At 40.2% G+C, this 16,694-nt stretch overlaps 1 protein-coding gene across 1 annotated transcript in view; it reads right to left on the bottom strand.

Moving 5' to 3' along the window:
- TMPRSS7 (transmembrane serine protease 7) overlaps positions 1–16,694 on the bottom strand; it is a 67,271-nt gene that overhangs the window by 34,719 nt on the left and 15,858 nt on the right. The window contains exons 8-15 of the mRNA XM_067466199.1: positions 15,246–15,376; positions 9,077–9,189; positions 6,171–6,277; positions 5,372–5,508; positions 4,164–4,271; positions 3,562–3,672; positions 3,184–3,300; positions 2,374–2,551 (exon numbers count right to left, since the gene is read on the bottom strand). Of these exons, the coding sequence (XP_067322300.1) occupies positions 2,374–2,551; positions 3,184–3,300; positions 3,562–3,672; positions 4,164–4,271; positions 5,372–5,508; positions 6,171–6,277; positions 9,077–9,189; positions 15,246–15,376 (1,002 nt within the window). The remainder of the gene's footprint in view (positions 1–2,373; positions 2,552–3,183; positions 3,301–3,561; positions 3,673–4,163; positions 4,272–5,371; positions 5,509–6,170; positions 6,278–9,076; positions 9,190–15,245; positions 15,377–16,694) is intronic.

Raw genomic sequence — 16,694 nt, 5'->3', positions numbered from 1 at the left:
ATCTAAGGGGTCCCAAAAAGCTGTAGGAGGTGCCTGGGCTCAGTCCATCTGGCTCCCCTTGATCCAGAAGGCTTTGTGTTCCTTACTCCTGTCCTACGTTTTAGTGCTGCGATCAGGGTAACTTATTTGAATGAGGACTTCCTGTAATTAGTGGGTGTGAATGACAAACTAGACAGGCTTGGCTTCAAGGGCTGTGGGAACAGAATATTCCTGGAGAAATTCAGATGGAGTTTGAAGCTGAAAATGATACAGTGTTTTATTGACACAGACAGGATTCCAAGCTCATAGTGACAGAATTTTGAATTTGAGAAAGAAAGGATTTCTATGGTTTTGTGAGAGTTTAAAGAACAGACTACATTAGGCTCTTGGATACTCTGGAGTTCTGTTCAAGGACCCCTGTAGATATCAACATCTGTGGATGCTCAAGTCTTATTATGGTATAGCATCACGGTGCCCCATATATAAAATATCAAAATCAATGTTTGTTTTCCCCCCACTTGGATACAAAATCTACAAATATGGAGAATCAACTGCATATACTTTTCTAATATGTTCAATAAACCTATTCCTGTTGTTGTAAACTTTTTTTTAGTGAACTTGTCAAGCCTGATTCGGATCCAGGGCATGCATATCAATACTAAAGATTCCACCCAACAATGTGGCCACAAGTCCATGTTTGAAGGGGAGACCCTGAGGCCCTGTAACCCAATCCAGCAAAGGAATAATTGGGGGAACAAGGGCAAGGTGAGTGGTAGAATTCCTAGGGATGGAGTTTAAGGGACAGCATGGGACAGGGCTATGTCACAATGAGTGACTAATCTGATATAAATATAATTGATTTCTACAGGAAAAAGTTTAAGTAATGTAGTCCTCATCTCATTTATTACTTCTATCAATGTTCTTTGCCTTATCAGACCAGGTTGGCACTAGATGGGTTCTAAAAGAACTCTGTCAGCTAAATCTGTGAAGGTGGGGGTGATAATTTAATCATTTGATAGATATTAGCACCACTAAGCACTAAAGGCTTTCAAAAAATGCCAGGAAAGCTTTGTTCCCTAGGCTGTCATTGGCCTAAAATCATTTGGAGGTGTGAATAATATAGCCTTGCCCATGATGGTATCAGTTCTGTGGAACTTCATATGTCAGATACTAGAAGAAAGGTGTGGAAGTTCCCTTTAAAGTCAAGATCATACCACAGACAAGAGACAGAATAACTTTTTCCCCATATGTGCAGAAACAAAACACTGAAGAAAGGGCACAGAGAGGCTGTAGTAATAAGAGGACTCATTTATCTTGGTTTCTATCTTCTTCCCTCCCAGGTGGATCTCCTCCCAGTGCTAACGGTGGATTACAGCTGTATACAAAAGATATTTACACAGCAGTTTACTGCACATAGGGAACTGTGTGCAAAATGGGTAAAGGGAGGTGGGGATGGGGAAACTTGGAAGGTAGAAAGAGAATAAGAAGGTTGGGCCTCTGCAGCACTTGATCAAAAGTTATTTTGGTGACTTGAGATCCTGTTGAGCAACTACAAGATCTGTGCTAGAGCACTTGTGATGGCAGAGGGGGAAAGGTCATTGGTGTATAGGTGTTAAAGGAAAGAAGATGAAGTTATTTTGGTATCATCAAGAGAGAAAAACCCTGTTTGAAAAAAAAATTCTGACTTTCAATGAGGACAGTTTGTCTTAAAAGATAGGCATTCTGGGAAGGCTAGAATGGAAATCACCAATTCCACAAGGGCAGTGATAATTCAAGTCACTGTCTTAGGGCCCTTCCACACAGCCCTATATCCCAGAATAACAAGGCAGAAAATCCCACATTATCTGAGTATGGACTCAGATAACCCAGTTCAAAGCAGATATTGTGGGATTTTCTGCCTTGATATTCTAGGATATAGGGCTGTGTGGAAGAGCCCCTAGAATGACTATGAGAAGCTCGCAAAGTAAGAACTTTTTTAAAGACCTCTGTTAAAAAACCTCTTCAAATGCACATAGCCCCCTAACCGGGATTTTGGTGAACCATTCGTTTTCTTCTCTCTGCACCAGTGTGTGTGACATATGAGAAGACTTGGGATTTTTAAAAATAGCAGCTCCACTTTATTTTGAGCAAATCAAATGACCCATAAGAAGGGTGCTGCTATAGGTAGATAGAAACAAGGATATCTTTAACAAGAACAGGATGTCTTTGTTTATGGAATCTTAGTGCATGCAAGGTCTCAGTTTATTCTTCTAACTGGTTATTGGAAATCCATGACTGATCATTACAAATTACTGGAAGAACAATGAACCCATTGTACTTCATCTGTTTTACATGACTGCCACTTGAGAGTTATTAAAGGAAAAGCTCTAGAGGAACTGAAATTTAACTACTTACCTATTCCCCTGAAAACAATGGGCAGCTGAGATAAGCCATTCTTTTGATATAACCGATCCACCGCAATATGCAACTCCAGCAAAATGGAGGCTGACTTGCCACGGCCATTCGCCTTCCTGTGTATCCGAACCCCCCACAATCCGAAGATGTCCATTGGTATATTTAGTGCTGCCACAGCCTTTTAAAACATATAAATGTTTCAACCATTTTCTAACAACCATATGTTTTCAAGTAACACAAATTTAAATAACGAAAGCTTTAAATAGGTAGGCTCACAAACATGTCTGGGGGAGGGGAAATTTTTTTTGAAATGTGGGTATGTGAAACTATGGGTATTGAATCTATAGATAAGAGAGCTGTATTATACTTTTTTTAGGTGGGACTTCTGCCAACCTAGCATTTTGAAAACATGCAAATGTGAGTAGATCAATAGGAACTGCTCTGGCAGGAAGGTAACAGCTCTCCATACAATCATGCCGGATGATCTTGGAGGTGTCTACAGACAACGCTAGCTCTTTGGTTTAGAAATGGAGATGAGCACTATCCCCCAAAGTTAGACATGACTGGACTTAATGTCAGGGGAAAACCTTTACCTTTTATATGTTGCCTAATTATAATGGGTTGATGGACATACCCACATTAATGCAATTGTGTATGACAGAAATATGAAAAATAGCACTGCATTTCTTACAGAAACATGCCGAGGGCTGAATAAAATGGCATACATGTTATGTACATATTGTTCAAACAGAAAGTAAGAAGTCTTAAGTTTCTTGTCTTTCTGAGCAAAGCAATTTTAGGAAAACTTACTACAACTGCTTTCATCACTTCGATCAAGGCAATCTACAATTCCATCACATCTTGCATTTTGTTTCCTGAAGCAAACATTGTTTTTGCACTTGAAGGTATTATTGGTACATGGAATACCTAAAAGAGAACAAGCAAATTCAAAATACATTCTCTAACAACTCCATTTAATCAATCTTCAAGTAGGCACTAAGGCTGAGAGCAGGTACCTAAACTTTACACAGTGAATTGCATCAGAGTTGTAAGCTGCCTTGAGTCCCTTGAGGGAGACAAAGACAGGGTATAAATGAAGTAATTAATTAATTAATTAATTAATGAGAAGATTTCGACCAAAACCTCCCAAGCTTACAGTTTTACACAAGTTTTATATACGAGACTCACTTTCAGTGCAATGTTGTTCATCTTGGCCATCTTCACAGTCATTTATTCCATCACAAAAAATGGAATGGTGTTGCATTAAGAAGTTAGTGCTACAGTTTTGTTTTGTTGTACCTAAAATGAGGAAAAAATCTCATAACTATAAGATTTATAGTTAAGGATGAACTGCACTAAAGGATAGCTGTAAAGAATAATTGCTTACTGCCTACATAACAGTTCAAAAGCAAAATGTGAGTAGATAAACAGGTACCGCTTAAGCAGAAAGGTGTTTAAGGCACCCATAAGGAAATGCCAGAAAAATGTCAGCAATTTAATCAAAGAGGAAGTTTACGAACAAAAGCTTTTTTGCAGAGAAAGTGGAGCAACAGCACCCCCAGTGGCCAGAACTGAGCACTGCCTCCAAGATACCAAAGATGTGAAAGCCTATATATATACCTCTATGTACAGTTGTCTGTCTTGTCATTTTATAACGGCATTGAATGTTTGCCATATATGTGTTCTGCAATCCACTCTGAATACTCTTCAGAGAAGGGTGGAATATAAATACTGTAAATAAAATAAATGAATTGCTTTATTTTCAGTTCTCATCTGCTGTAGGTACTTACCACAGAAGAGCTCATCACTTTCATCGAAACAGTCATTGATCCCATCACAATGCTGATATCTTTGGATGCATAAACCAGTGCGGCATTCAAAAGATCCAAGAGGACAGGCTAAAGGCAATAAGGAAAACACATATGATTCTAGTATATAATTCTTATATTAATACTTATTTGACAAAAGAACAAGGACCTGCCAAGAAACTGTGCCACTCCCAAATGCACCTAAGTGGTCCTCTTGCACTGTTCCTACTCATTTTCAAGTGGCAGAAAAACTTTCTGATATGTCCTTCACTTGAAAAGAATGAATTTAAATTCTTATTTTAGAATTTGATTTAAAAGAACACAATTTGTTACAAGGATGGAGTAAGTGCTACCAATGAATGACATGTGGCCCTAGGAATCCCAAAGTGTGACCCCCTTGAAGCCCTCTGAAGTCTGGAGCCTCTTTCATTAACAATTCCTGGTTGGTTTTTCTCTGCATCACCAACAGTTCAAAATATAGGCATTCCCTATCACATCCCTCTAAAGTTGCTTTATCAGGATAATATTCTGGTAGAAACTGGAACAGAAATAATATAGCTAGGTCAGACATTTTCTGCACCGTATGTTCCAGAATAGTGCTTCTTAAGTTATCAGATATGGGGAGAGAGATGGTAGGATCACACAGGGTTTTTCTTCAAATGTGCCAGATACCAGCACTATATTTATGGCCATTGTTACTAACAGTAGACCAGCAACAATAGCTTGTAGGCCAGCATCAGTTCACAGACCACTACTTGAATAGCACTGTTCGAGGACTTAATTTCTTTAATTGGTTTTCATATTCTGTGTGGTGCCCAAAATTTTTCAAGAAGTACCAATATATTTCTACTTCACTTTCACTAGTGAGCAATATTTTTTAATCAGAAAAAGGACAGCAATCCAATTCCTTGTTTCAGTACTTACCTGAACCTCGCACCATGGTTTGCTCTATTCAACATCACCACCACCCCAGACCTCCTGAAGTGGGAGAGGAATCATTGCAGAGAGGAGGGTATAATACAATCTACCATCCTAGTTGCATACACAAAAATCTGGATCAACCCTCCTAAACTATTACATAGGAACTAGTTGCTGCCATATACATCGTCCCACATGTCAGTGATATCATCTAATGTGTTTCATTCAGACACATTTTCAGAAGGCACAAAGGAAGTTAAAGTCACTCTTACGTTGACTGATGTTGTAGATTCCATGTTCCACAAGGAGTGGCTTCTCTGAAATCTTGGAACTACATTGAAATTCAACATTGACCCCAAAGCTTGCAACACGGAATATTGTTGGATGATCAATGTAATAGCCACAGTACCTAGAAAGATGAATCTGTGTTAACTTCTCATATGGAGCATTTTTCAGTACAATAATCTAAAATAGAATGGGTTTATGCAATCCTCCAGATTTTGTTTTTATGCAAGTCCCAGCATATGGCAACTTGCAGAATGCTCAAGGTAACATACCCACTAGTTACACTTGCTTGGGGACTTTGTGAATTGTAGTCCAAAAAATAACCTTTCCAAGCTCTGGTCCCAACAGTATATGTAGTAACCAAATAATACTGAAGAATGTATATTAATTAGTTGAGGAAAAGTCAAAGTTGACTTGAAAGCAATAAACATCAGCACATAACATGTTTACATTAGACCAACGGCAATCTGGGTGGCTAAAATCAATCTCCTCTTATAATTACATTATTGTATGATGTTTTTGTGCAAGCTACTTTGATTCTCTTTTGGGAGAAAGAAAGTGGGATATAAATGCTGCTGCTGCTGCTGCTGCTAATAATAATAATAATAATAATAATAATAATAACATTAATAATAATAATAATAACATTAATAATAACATAATAATAACAACAACAACAACAACAACAGAAAGTTCCTATACCTACTTCCTTCCTCTTCCTTCCTTCCATGAGAGGAGATGTGCTAGTTAGCTGTAAAGAAGAATAGCCTACATTTGTATACTTACATATGTTCATTAATTTTCCACCACCCATGCTCACAGCCTTTTATGCTTTTTTCATTTATAGTATAGTTATGAAATTTCAGTGCTATACCGAAGTTCTTCTTGGGAGTCTGTTTTTTGAGAAAGAATAATTATATTTGACATTTCTATCATACAAGGACAAAGCAATTGGTTTTTTTGTTATTTACATATATATCTGTATGTGATATGCATATCAGGGTTTCATCTAGGTCTCTGGGTGCTGATTAGAATAAACTTTAGGTGAAGGTGCAAATAAAGCCATATAATCTCTAGTAGAGGCCAGAGATGGATGAATCTGTTGATTTTGCTTTCTCTCAAGCATTCAGGTATTTATGCACCGGCTCAGATACATTTACATCTGAGTACAAGACAAAGATTGCTGTGTCCTCGCTCCCTTTCATCATATTTTGATTTCTGTATCTTGGAGCTTATTTACACCAGCCTTAAAACCTGAAGTAGATCATAAGTCACTCCTGGATATCCATGTTTTAATGTAGGGTAAACCAGACTGAATTGTTTTAGCCACATGTTAAGCAAAGTCAGGAATGCTCTGGAGTTTCATTGAAACTCTTGGGGAGTCCTGCACTTTGAGCAGAGTGCGGACCGCAGACTGGCTCAAATGTAAACTAGTGTGCTGTCCACATTGGCCAGTGCTTCTATCTCCCTTCACTTAGCAACACAAGGAAAGGGAGTTAAATATGGGTTGTGTCATCCCTGCCACTCTGGAGACAGCCAGAGAACTAATTTCCCTGTGTTGAAGTGAAGGAGGAAAGTGCAGGGCTCCCCAAAAGTTTTAATATTTGTGGTGGCAGCCTGAAGCTCTCCAGTGGATGGTGATCCCAGGTATCATCCCCACAACTGTACTGCATTCCCCAGGCTCAGGCAGCCCTGGGAGGTGGGATGATGTGGCCTCTCAACCATCCCTGACCCCCCCCCCCAAATGAATAGAAAGTCTTCTTACTGTTGCAGGAGGCTCTCGGTTCACTGGATCACTCTCAGTGGAGATGCAACAGAACTTTGGAGAGGGGAAAGGGACTTCCACCTCCAAAGCTCCATCATATATCACTAAGGTTGATCCAGAGAATGGAGAGCCTTCTGCAACAGTAAGGAGGCTTTCATTTTGATTGGAGGGGGGGAATGAGTGATAATGAAATACTTCCTATGTCCATATATACTGAACTGGTGTTGGCATGGTTGACCTGTATGAGTATGACCACTCCACCACCACCAATGTGGTGGGTTTTTGCATCCATGTGTGGCCAAGGTGTGGTACCAAACTGGCATTTTTCATGCCATTTCATCCTGCATTTGTACCAGTGTGGAAGGGCCCTCTATGAGTTTCTGAATGTTGTTTTAACGGACACAATATTTTATATAAACTTTTGTGCAAAGTCGACTAACATACACATTTTGTTTGCAGTTTCCCCTGACGCTTACAACATCACATTTTTTAAAGTAATGGTAACACGTTATGCTGGGGAAATTGGTTTGAGTTACATAATGAATTACTTTCTCAAAGTAACTTTCCAAGTTCTCATTTTCTTAATTCAAAACATTTTATACATAATTTATATCTATATATTTGTTTGAACTTTCCCCTGAAATACACATATTTGTTTGCATTTTTGTGGTTTGGTGAACTACATTCAGATTAAAGAATTGTGAGTACTGAGTGGCAACTCTGTTTTAGTTCACACCTAGAATGGGCAATGTGAACTGTATCAGTCTACATTCAAATGCAAATTGAATGTCTTCCTCATCTCTTGTGCACACTACCTGTGTCCTTATTGGCCATATTTGGTTTCACACAGCTATAGTGTTATTGGGTTGCTGTGAGTTTTCCAGGCTGTATGGCCATTTTCCAGAAGCTTTCTCCCCTGATGTTCCGCCAACATCTATGGCAGGCATCCTCGGAGGTTATGAGGTCTGTTGGAAACTAGGCAAATAAAGTTTATATATCTGTGGAATGTCCAGGGTGTGAGGTCTAGTTTCCAACAGATCTTAAAACCTCTGTGGATGCCTGCCAGGGATGTGGGTGAAGCGTCCAGATAGAATGCTTCTGAAACATAACCATACAGCCTGGAAAACTCACAGCAACCCGGTGATTCCAGCCATGAAAGCCCTCAACAACATAGTGTTATATTTTAAATTAATTATTTACTTGCTTATTTTACAAGTTTTTTAAACTGCATATTTTTAAGACTTTGAGCCTCATTGTATCCCAGTATAAGGAGAAAAGCTGGCTACAAATAAATATAATAACAATAAGCACTATACAAAAAATGGTCTAACCCCCCTCATTATGATCCTTAAATATCCATGTTTTAAAATTAATGAGTAAACTTTACTTGCTATTCCTTCTCCAAAGAAGTCGCAAGACTAACAATATGATGTTACAGGCAATATTATTATTACTTGTAACATGTTACCTCCACTTGGGATGGAGGGGAAGATCTCCCAGATCTGTAAGCTGCTTTAAAAACTTCTTCTGTCCTTCTAGTTCAAAACTGACAAGAGGGTGCTCAGCTCAGTAGCAGTTTCTGATTTCGATGTGCCAGATTACAAGAAGTGACAGTGGTTGCCACAGCTCAGCTGCCAGCGCATGAGAGCCTCGGAGGGAGAGGGCAGGCTGGCAGAGGCTGAGAGCAGGTGCAGCTTTCCACCTTCTCACAAGGACACCTTTCATCTCCCACTATAGCTACTCGACCAAAAAAGGGAGGAAAAGAGACAGAGAAAGAGTCAGGCTTTGTACCGAGATCAAAGACCTTGGAATCCTGCAACTTCATCTCATCAAAGGGAGAAGCAGACTGAGAGCCCTGCTTTCTAATTGACAATAAAAACAGTGAAGTGCAATTGCAAAAGTGCTTCACAATGGGGTTTAAAATTACCTGAAAAGTCCAAGAACAAATGCATTTCGGTGGGTAGTAGCTTGGGTAATATGGACTCATGATTCTTCCTTCAAAGCGAGTGTTTCCTAATTCTACTATTGCTTTGCCACATTCTAATAAAAGAGATAAGAAGAAGAACTATATTTATTGTTGCACAGTCTGAAAATCAAGCATCAGGGTGTTGTTGTTTTTGTTTAAAAAGAACCATTTCCTCATTCTACCCTACCCTTTTCCTCCTTCCCTTCATTCCTCCCTTCCTTGTTTCATTACAATATTTATATATATACTGCAGGCAACAGATGTTAATCAGAAGTAAATTTTAGAGTTCAGTGGACTCTGGGTTTATAAGAGTTCAGCCATTAATTCACTCATTCATGTATTTAAGCATTTTACCCTGAATGTCTTACAAGTTTCAAGGTTGTTAAAAAAGAAAATTATATTTTTATTAATTCAGATAAAGCAAAGATGAAACATTACAATAAGCAAGAGCTCATATTAACTCAATAAAAACATGCAAGAAGCAATCAACCATGAGAGAAATGATGCAAGATTATTTGAAATATGTTTAAAAAGGAAAAAGGAAATTCCACTAATACTCTTAAAATAACAGAGCACCATGCAGTCATGTTGGCCACATAACCTTGGAGGTGTCTACAGACAATGCCAGTTCTTTGTCTTAGAAATGGAAATTAGCACCATACCTGAGAGTCGGACATGACTAGACTTAATGCCAGGGGAAATCTTTATCTTTACCTTTGCTACTCGTAAAGTCCAGGTTTTTCCTTACACATACAATAGAGAAAGTAAAAGCATCAGATCATGTGCTTTTGAACAACAATTGTTTAGACAAAATATCTTCTGTCCTTTATCCATAAAGGATGTCAGAGCAGGTTACATGTAATATAAAAACTCTTCTCGTATGTCTATTTAAGGCACATTATGCAAAAGACATACAGAATATTAAGGATAAGAAAAAAGTTCAGAGCTGGTGAAAGAAAATAGGGGAAGCATGCTTGATGGTGGTCAATCTTCTGCTGAGACAACCATAACAACGATAGATACTCCAAATGAATCTCTGGAATTTGGGAAACTGAGAGGGTGGATTTGAGGTATCACAAAGGTTCATTTATTTTTGTTAGTGCATTACCTATGGAATTGAGTTTTGTTACCAGCAGCTAAAAGTTCCTTTTGTATACCTCAGTAGTTATCTGAGCTGTGTGTATAGATGAATTACTCACAACTTTTATTGGTCATAGTTAATGAGGTTGGTTTGGTGTGGTGGTGATACATTTGCCAGGTGATCAAATCCTCACCTGGCCAGCCCAGCTGGCAAGAATCCAAGGTGACCTGACAACAGGCAACTTGGCACAAACCATAGAATGTCAGAAATGGTCATGTTTTGATTTGCTCCCAACTCAAGGTCCCCAAGAGGGGATCCCTGACACATCCCAATAACGGGTGCCCATATCCAATCTGGTCCATGAACAATCCACCAAAGTTGAAGCAAAGAGATAGGATGAGGAAGCTGCTCCAAGCCGAATGCTGGAGCCATGGTTTTAAAGGGAAAGGCAAACCTGATTGAGAACTTCAACAATCCAGGTTAACCTTCTTAGCCTTGTTTCTGATTCCTCACTGTCCTACTCCAAATTGGTCAGCAGTTTGCACCTTTTTGCAGGAGCCAAAAAAAGCTCAGACCTGCCAGAATGAAGAAGGCATTATATGGCACCAATGCGCTTCCTGTTTGACTGCCAGAAAGCAACCACTGTATTTCTCTGTCACTTGGAAGGCAGCTGATGTTGTTTCCAGCCCTTCCTGCAAGTGATAGCCATGCTACAGGCAGAATCAGAGCCCCTGTGGCAATTGACCCTCATGCCAAAGCTTGCTTGTGTGGAGGGTAAAGTGGGACCATCAGCTAGCTACATCCCAAATGACAGAAGAAAAGGACCTTATTGATAGTACAGCGGTTTCTGCCCAGTGGAGACTGGTGACTCTCGTGGTCCCTACATACATAGCGCTTAAACTAGAGATTGTGTAGAGTTCTGAAACCCTTAAAATAGTGACTATGTAGGGGTCCTGAATATGTGATAGCCATGAGACCATGAATTTTAGGTTATATGTGCTATAAAGGATTTCAGTCACTGTTAGAGATTCAATAAAAATTAAATTTCCAGGAATGCAAGTTACATATAAGATATACTGATCGGTATGAGGAAAAAATATACTTTGTTTTGACTTTATTATCTTGTTTGACACAGCCCTCACCAGAATGCATAACACTAATTTAATATTTAGGAAATGGTCAGAAATTAGATTTTTATTTTTCAAAAACTGTGGTTCCAGTCATCTACTCCTATGTGTAGTGTAAAACAAACTAACAATAACAATTTGCCCCAGTTCTGGATAGTCCCAATAGAAGTTTGAAGTAAATACAAATTTGGGTTTAAAATATGCTATAGTAGGGTTTTCTGTACTGTGTATGACAACTCCTCCATCTACTGGTAGAACAAAGTATAAAGGTTAGAAGCTAGGCTCAAAAAATGCAACCAGTGTTTTTGACTGTATTATAAAGGTTTTCCAGAATGGTCTAAAGAAATCTGAATTTTTGCACCATGCCTCCTTGGATGTAACACGAGCATCTGCTTGTCCGATTTTGATGGATTCATTTCAATTGGTTCAAACCGAGGATGTGGACAAGGTGCTTGGAGGGATGAGAGCCACCACATGCATCCTAGACCCCTGCCCATCCTGGCTTCTAAAGGAGGCCAGAGGGGGATTGGCCGAGTGGGTTAAGGTGGTGGTTAATGCCTCCCTTCGGGAAGGCATTTTTCCAGCCAGCTTAAAGCAAGCTGTGATAAAACCGCTGTTGAAGAAGCCATCACTGGACCCCACTCAATTGGTAAACTATCGGCCTGTTTCCAATCTTCCCTTTTTGGGCAAAGTCATGGAACGTGTGGTGGCCTCACAACTCCAGGCATTCTTGGTAGACACGGATTATCTAGATCCGGCACAGTCTGGCTTTAGGCCGGGACATGGTACCGAGACAGCCTTGGTCGCCTTAGTGGATGATCTCCGTCGGGAGCTCGACAGGGGGAGTGTGTCCCTGTTGGTGCTACTCGACCTCTCAGCGGCCTTCGATACCGTCGACCACGGTATCCTTCTGGGACGCCTCGCGGGAATGGGTCTCGGAGGTACTGTTTTGCAGTGGCTCCGGTCATTCCTTGAGGGTCGGTCTCAGAAGGTGTCACTGGGGGACTCCTGCTCTACCCCACAACCTTTGTCTTGTGGGGTTCCTCAGGGTTCAATACTGTCCCCCATGTTGTTTAACATCTACATGAAGCCGCTGGGTGAGATCATCCGGAGTTTCGGAGTGCGGTGTCATCTGTACGCAGATGATGTCCAACTCTGTCACTCCTTCCCACCTGCTACTAAGGAGGCTGTCGAAGTCCTGAACCGGTGCTTGGCCGCTGTGACGGTCTGGATGGGGGCGAACAAATTGAAATTGAATCCAGACAAGACAGAGGTGCTCCTGGTCAGTCGCAAGGCCGAACAGGGTATAGGGTTACAGCCTGTGTTAGACGGGGTCGCACTCCCCCTGAAGACACAGGTTCGCAGTTTGGGTGTGATCCTGGACTCATCGCTGAGCCTGGAGCCCCAGGTTTCGGCGGTGACCAGGGGAGCATTCGCACAGTTAAGACTCGTGCGCCAACTGCGACCGTACCTTGGGAAGTCTGACTTGGCCACGGTAGTCCACGCTCTGGTTACATCCCGTCTTGATTACTGCAACGCTCTCTACGTGGGGTTGCCTTTGAAGACGGCCCGGAAGCTCCAACTAGTCCAACGGGCGGCAGCCATGGTATTAACAGGGGCTGGACGCAGGGAGCACACAACTCCTCTGCTGTACCAGCTTCACTGGCTACCGATTAGCTACCGAGCCCAATTCAAAGTGCTGGTTTTGACCTTTAAAGCCCTAAACGGTTCTGGCCCTACATACCTATCCGAACGTATCTCGGCCTATCAGCCCACCAGGACCCTTAGATCTTCAGGAGAAGCCCTTCTCTCTATCCCACCTGCTTCACAGGTGCGGCTCGTGGGAACGAGAGATAGGGCCTTTTCTGTGGTGGCCCCCCGGCTTTGGAATGCCCTCCCTACTGAATTAAGATCAGCCACCTCGCTAATGGCATTTAGGAAAAAACTAAAAACCTGGATGTTTGAGCAAGTCTTCAATTGACCTTCGATGTGATGTTTTATCTGACCATGGATTAGCAATCAAGATAACGAATTGGATGATGATTTTAACTATGAGATGTCCCGATCTGTATTGGTGGCCCAATACTGTGTATGTTTTTTGTATGTATTTTTATTTTAATTTTATAAGCTTAAATGAATTGTATATTTTAACATGTTGTAAACCGCAATGAGTCGCCGCACAGGCTGAGATATTAGCGGTATACAAGCATACCAAATAAATAAATAAATAAATAAATAAAATAAATTTTGCCCACTTTCTGCGAGTGTTGGTAGCTATTATTTCCAACAATTCCTTATATCACCTCAAACTGCCTAGGGTTCTTCCAAAGGGTTTTAAAAAGAAAAAAACCATGGCATGGGTTCTACTCTGAGAGAAAAGTGGCATATAAATGCAATAAATAAATTGATGAAATACAGTATTAACTTAATTTGAAGAGGAATTTTTCTCTTTTAAAAAACTTCTTAGAATTAGAAGGCTACAGTGCAAATGTGTCATTTCATTGATGCACCGATGCAGTAGAACAATATTAATTTTTAAAAATTAAAAGGAATGAGAAGATGGTAGTTCTTCCATTGCAAAGAAGCCAATTTGAGGGGAAGAAAGAAATAAAATGTTGCAAACACATCATTTGGATATTCAAAAAAGAAGAGGGTAAGAGAGAGACAGCTATAGCAATAAATACTGAAATCTCCAGCAATTTTTCCCAACTTGAAGTACTCCTGTTGCTATGTGCAGCAGTTGTTTCTGGTTTATGGCTACCCTAATGCAAACTTTTTGGAGGGGGTTAGCCTTCATCTAAGGCTAAGAGACTAATTACTCCATGGTCACCCAAATACCTAAATGTTGATTCAAACTGGTCTCCAACAGTCTTAGTCCAAGATTCAAACCAAATCATGCTACCTTTCTAGAGGAACTCTTCACCATGCCTATATTAGAGGAAAGAAATACAAGCACAGCAGTGCCAAGCCATTTTCTCCTTCCAAAATGTGACCTAAACAATCTCAGGAAGGTACTTCAGAAATATTGGGAAAAGTTTGCGTGCTTGTGCCTTCAAGTCACCTGTTGACTTACAGTGACCCATGGATCATGCCTTTGGAAGACTTGGGACTTCTAGGATATTGTTTCAATTGCAGAAATGAAGCAGAAAGTGTTTCGACTAGGTAGACAACAGAACAACAGAAGAACCAGACAAATGCTGAAACTATCACAAAGAAGATTGGCATACTTAGTCTGGAGAAGGACATAGTTTCAAAGACAAACATAAATTAGGATGAGGCTATATAATGTTTTTTCTTCTATTTTTTAAGGAAAAAGAGAAAGGAATCTAACAGCACCTTTTAACTCATATATTTTGCACATGAAAGGGTTAACAGAACTTAGAAGTGTTTAAGTGTTGAAATGCAAACCTAAAGAGGGGTTTGTCCCTCTCCTCTGGCCTGCAGAAGACCAAAAGCTAAGAGGAGATAATGAATCTGGACGACACGAGATACTGTATTGTCAAGTTTGCCTAGGGAGTACTCAGGGTGGGTTAACACCCAAAATGCTTATCTGTAACAATAATGTGTGTGTTTACGTAGTTTGTAGAAGGTTAGCAGTGAAAGACACTGAAGTGGCAAAATATGAGAAAAACATGTTTTTGAATGGTTGATCCGATAAGAGAGGTGTGTGCCCATGACACAGTGAAAAGACATGTATATAAGGTGACTGAAATATCCAAATATCAGAGACAGCCTTTTTTGAAGACACTGGTTTGTCTTGGTTGTTTCTCCCTGTGTGGCCACACTTGAAATAAAGAGATTTCTGCTTTACCTCTGGAGACTAGACTCTCTTCATTTTGCTGCCCTCTGTGACGGACTCAGCAAGGACCCCAAGCAGGGGGTCCCCTACACACATATTTTCATTATAACAATGAACTCTTACTTTCTTGTGGAATGACTTCAAAGTAGCCACGGAATTCCTTTGCTTTCCTCATTTGAGCAGACTTCAGTGTCACCAGCATCATATTATTAGTAGAAACAAAAGACCGGAGTGAATTGCTTGGTTCACACATTCTGAAACAAATAATTTTTTCATATATTGATTGTATGAAGATGACTAATAGTCCCCTTGGTAGCCTTGGCTCTTTTCTTAGGTAGCCAATTAACGAAGAAGTTGTGCTTCCAACAGTTTGAGCAACAGCAGTTGCACTAAGAAATAAAACACATTTTAAGAAGTCTGAACAGGGTTCTAGTGAGAATAAAAGAAATAAGCAAAATAACTATGTATACCTCCTTGAGCTCAAGCAGGATTATTAGGTAGTTGGAATCTAAACCAGGGGTTCCCAAACTTTTTCAGCCACAGAGTCTTTTTTGAAGCAAAAGTTTCTCGTGGAGCCCCAATAAATGTTTGGTATTTAGCTTTATCTGTCTAGGTTTTATGAGGCGTATTACACATGATGTGTATAGAAATGTATGAGGTATTAAGGTATACATATAATAAGGTATATATGAGGTATATATATATTTATAAAGGAAACAATAGTTAAAAAAACTGGAGACAATATTATTCATTATTTAAATCTACAAAATGATATAACTAGGTATTTGTACAATATTGCTTGTACACCCAAAGTTAATGTGAACAAAGTGCTTGTTTCTTGCAGAAGAGTTTGTCAGAGTTTAGTAGAGATACCCTGAAATCTCCTTCCTCTCCATGTTTTCTTTTAATGCCTGGAGCACCCATGTTATTATCGTTCTCCTGACTAATGAAGGTCCATCTTAGTTTTCTTCCAACCCTCCCCTCTCTCCTTTTCTCTCTCTTCTGCTTTTCAAAAACATTCGCTGCATGACTGAGGGCCCTTACACACAGCCATATAACCCAGAATAGAAAATCCCACAATATCTTCTTTGAACTGGGTTATCTGAGACCACATTGCTATATATTTTAGTTCAAAGCAGAAAATGTGGGGTTTTATTCAGCTGTCTGGAAGGGGCCTGAGTCACTTGGTTTGCTGACTCTTCGTCCTAGCTCTGCTCCTATGATCTTTGCTGGCATTTTCTGGGCTTGAAGTGTTTGGCTTTTCTGTTTTTGCACAGTGACCTGCTCCTGCCAACCAATCTACTCCAAGGGACAGCTGCAGGGCAGCCGTCCATTGGATGAGCCACACATCATGGAGATGGAGAAAGGGTAGGGGGAGAGGAGGAGGAAGAGGAGGAGAGAAGAATCATGGTACCACCTGACGTGGAGCCCCTCATAATCACTTGCAGAGCCCCAATGTCCCAAGGTCATGCCTTACTGTGGGAAACTGCACTTCTTCATCGTATATAACAGGGACATCTTGAACCAAACTGTGAACCTGAGTCCCATTATCCTCATCAGAGACAGTCTGTG

This window comes from Anolis sagrei, chromosome 3 (genome assembly GCF_037176765.1).
Source record: "Anolis sagrei isolate rAnoSag1 chromosome 3, rAnoSag1.mat, whole genome shotgun sequence".
Lineage (NCBI taxonomy): Eukaryota > Metazoa > Chordata > Lepidosauria > Squamata > Dactyloidae > Anolis > Anolis sagrei.
This window is presented reverse-complemented; position numbering and strand designations above follow the sequence as displayed.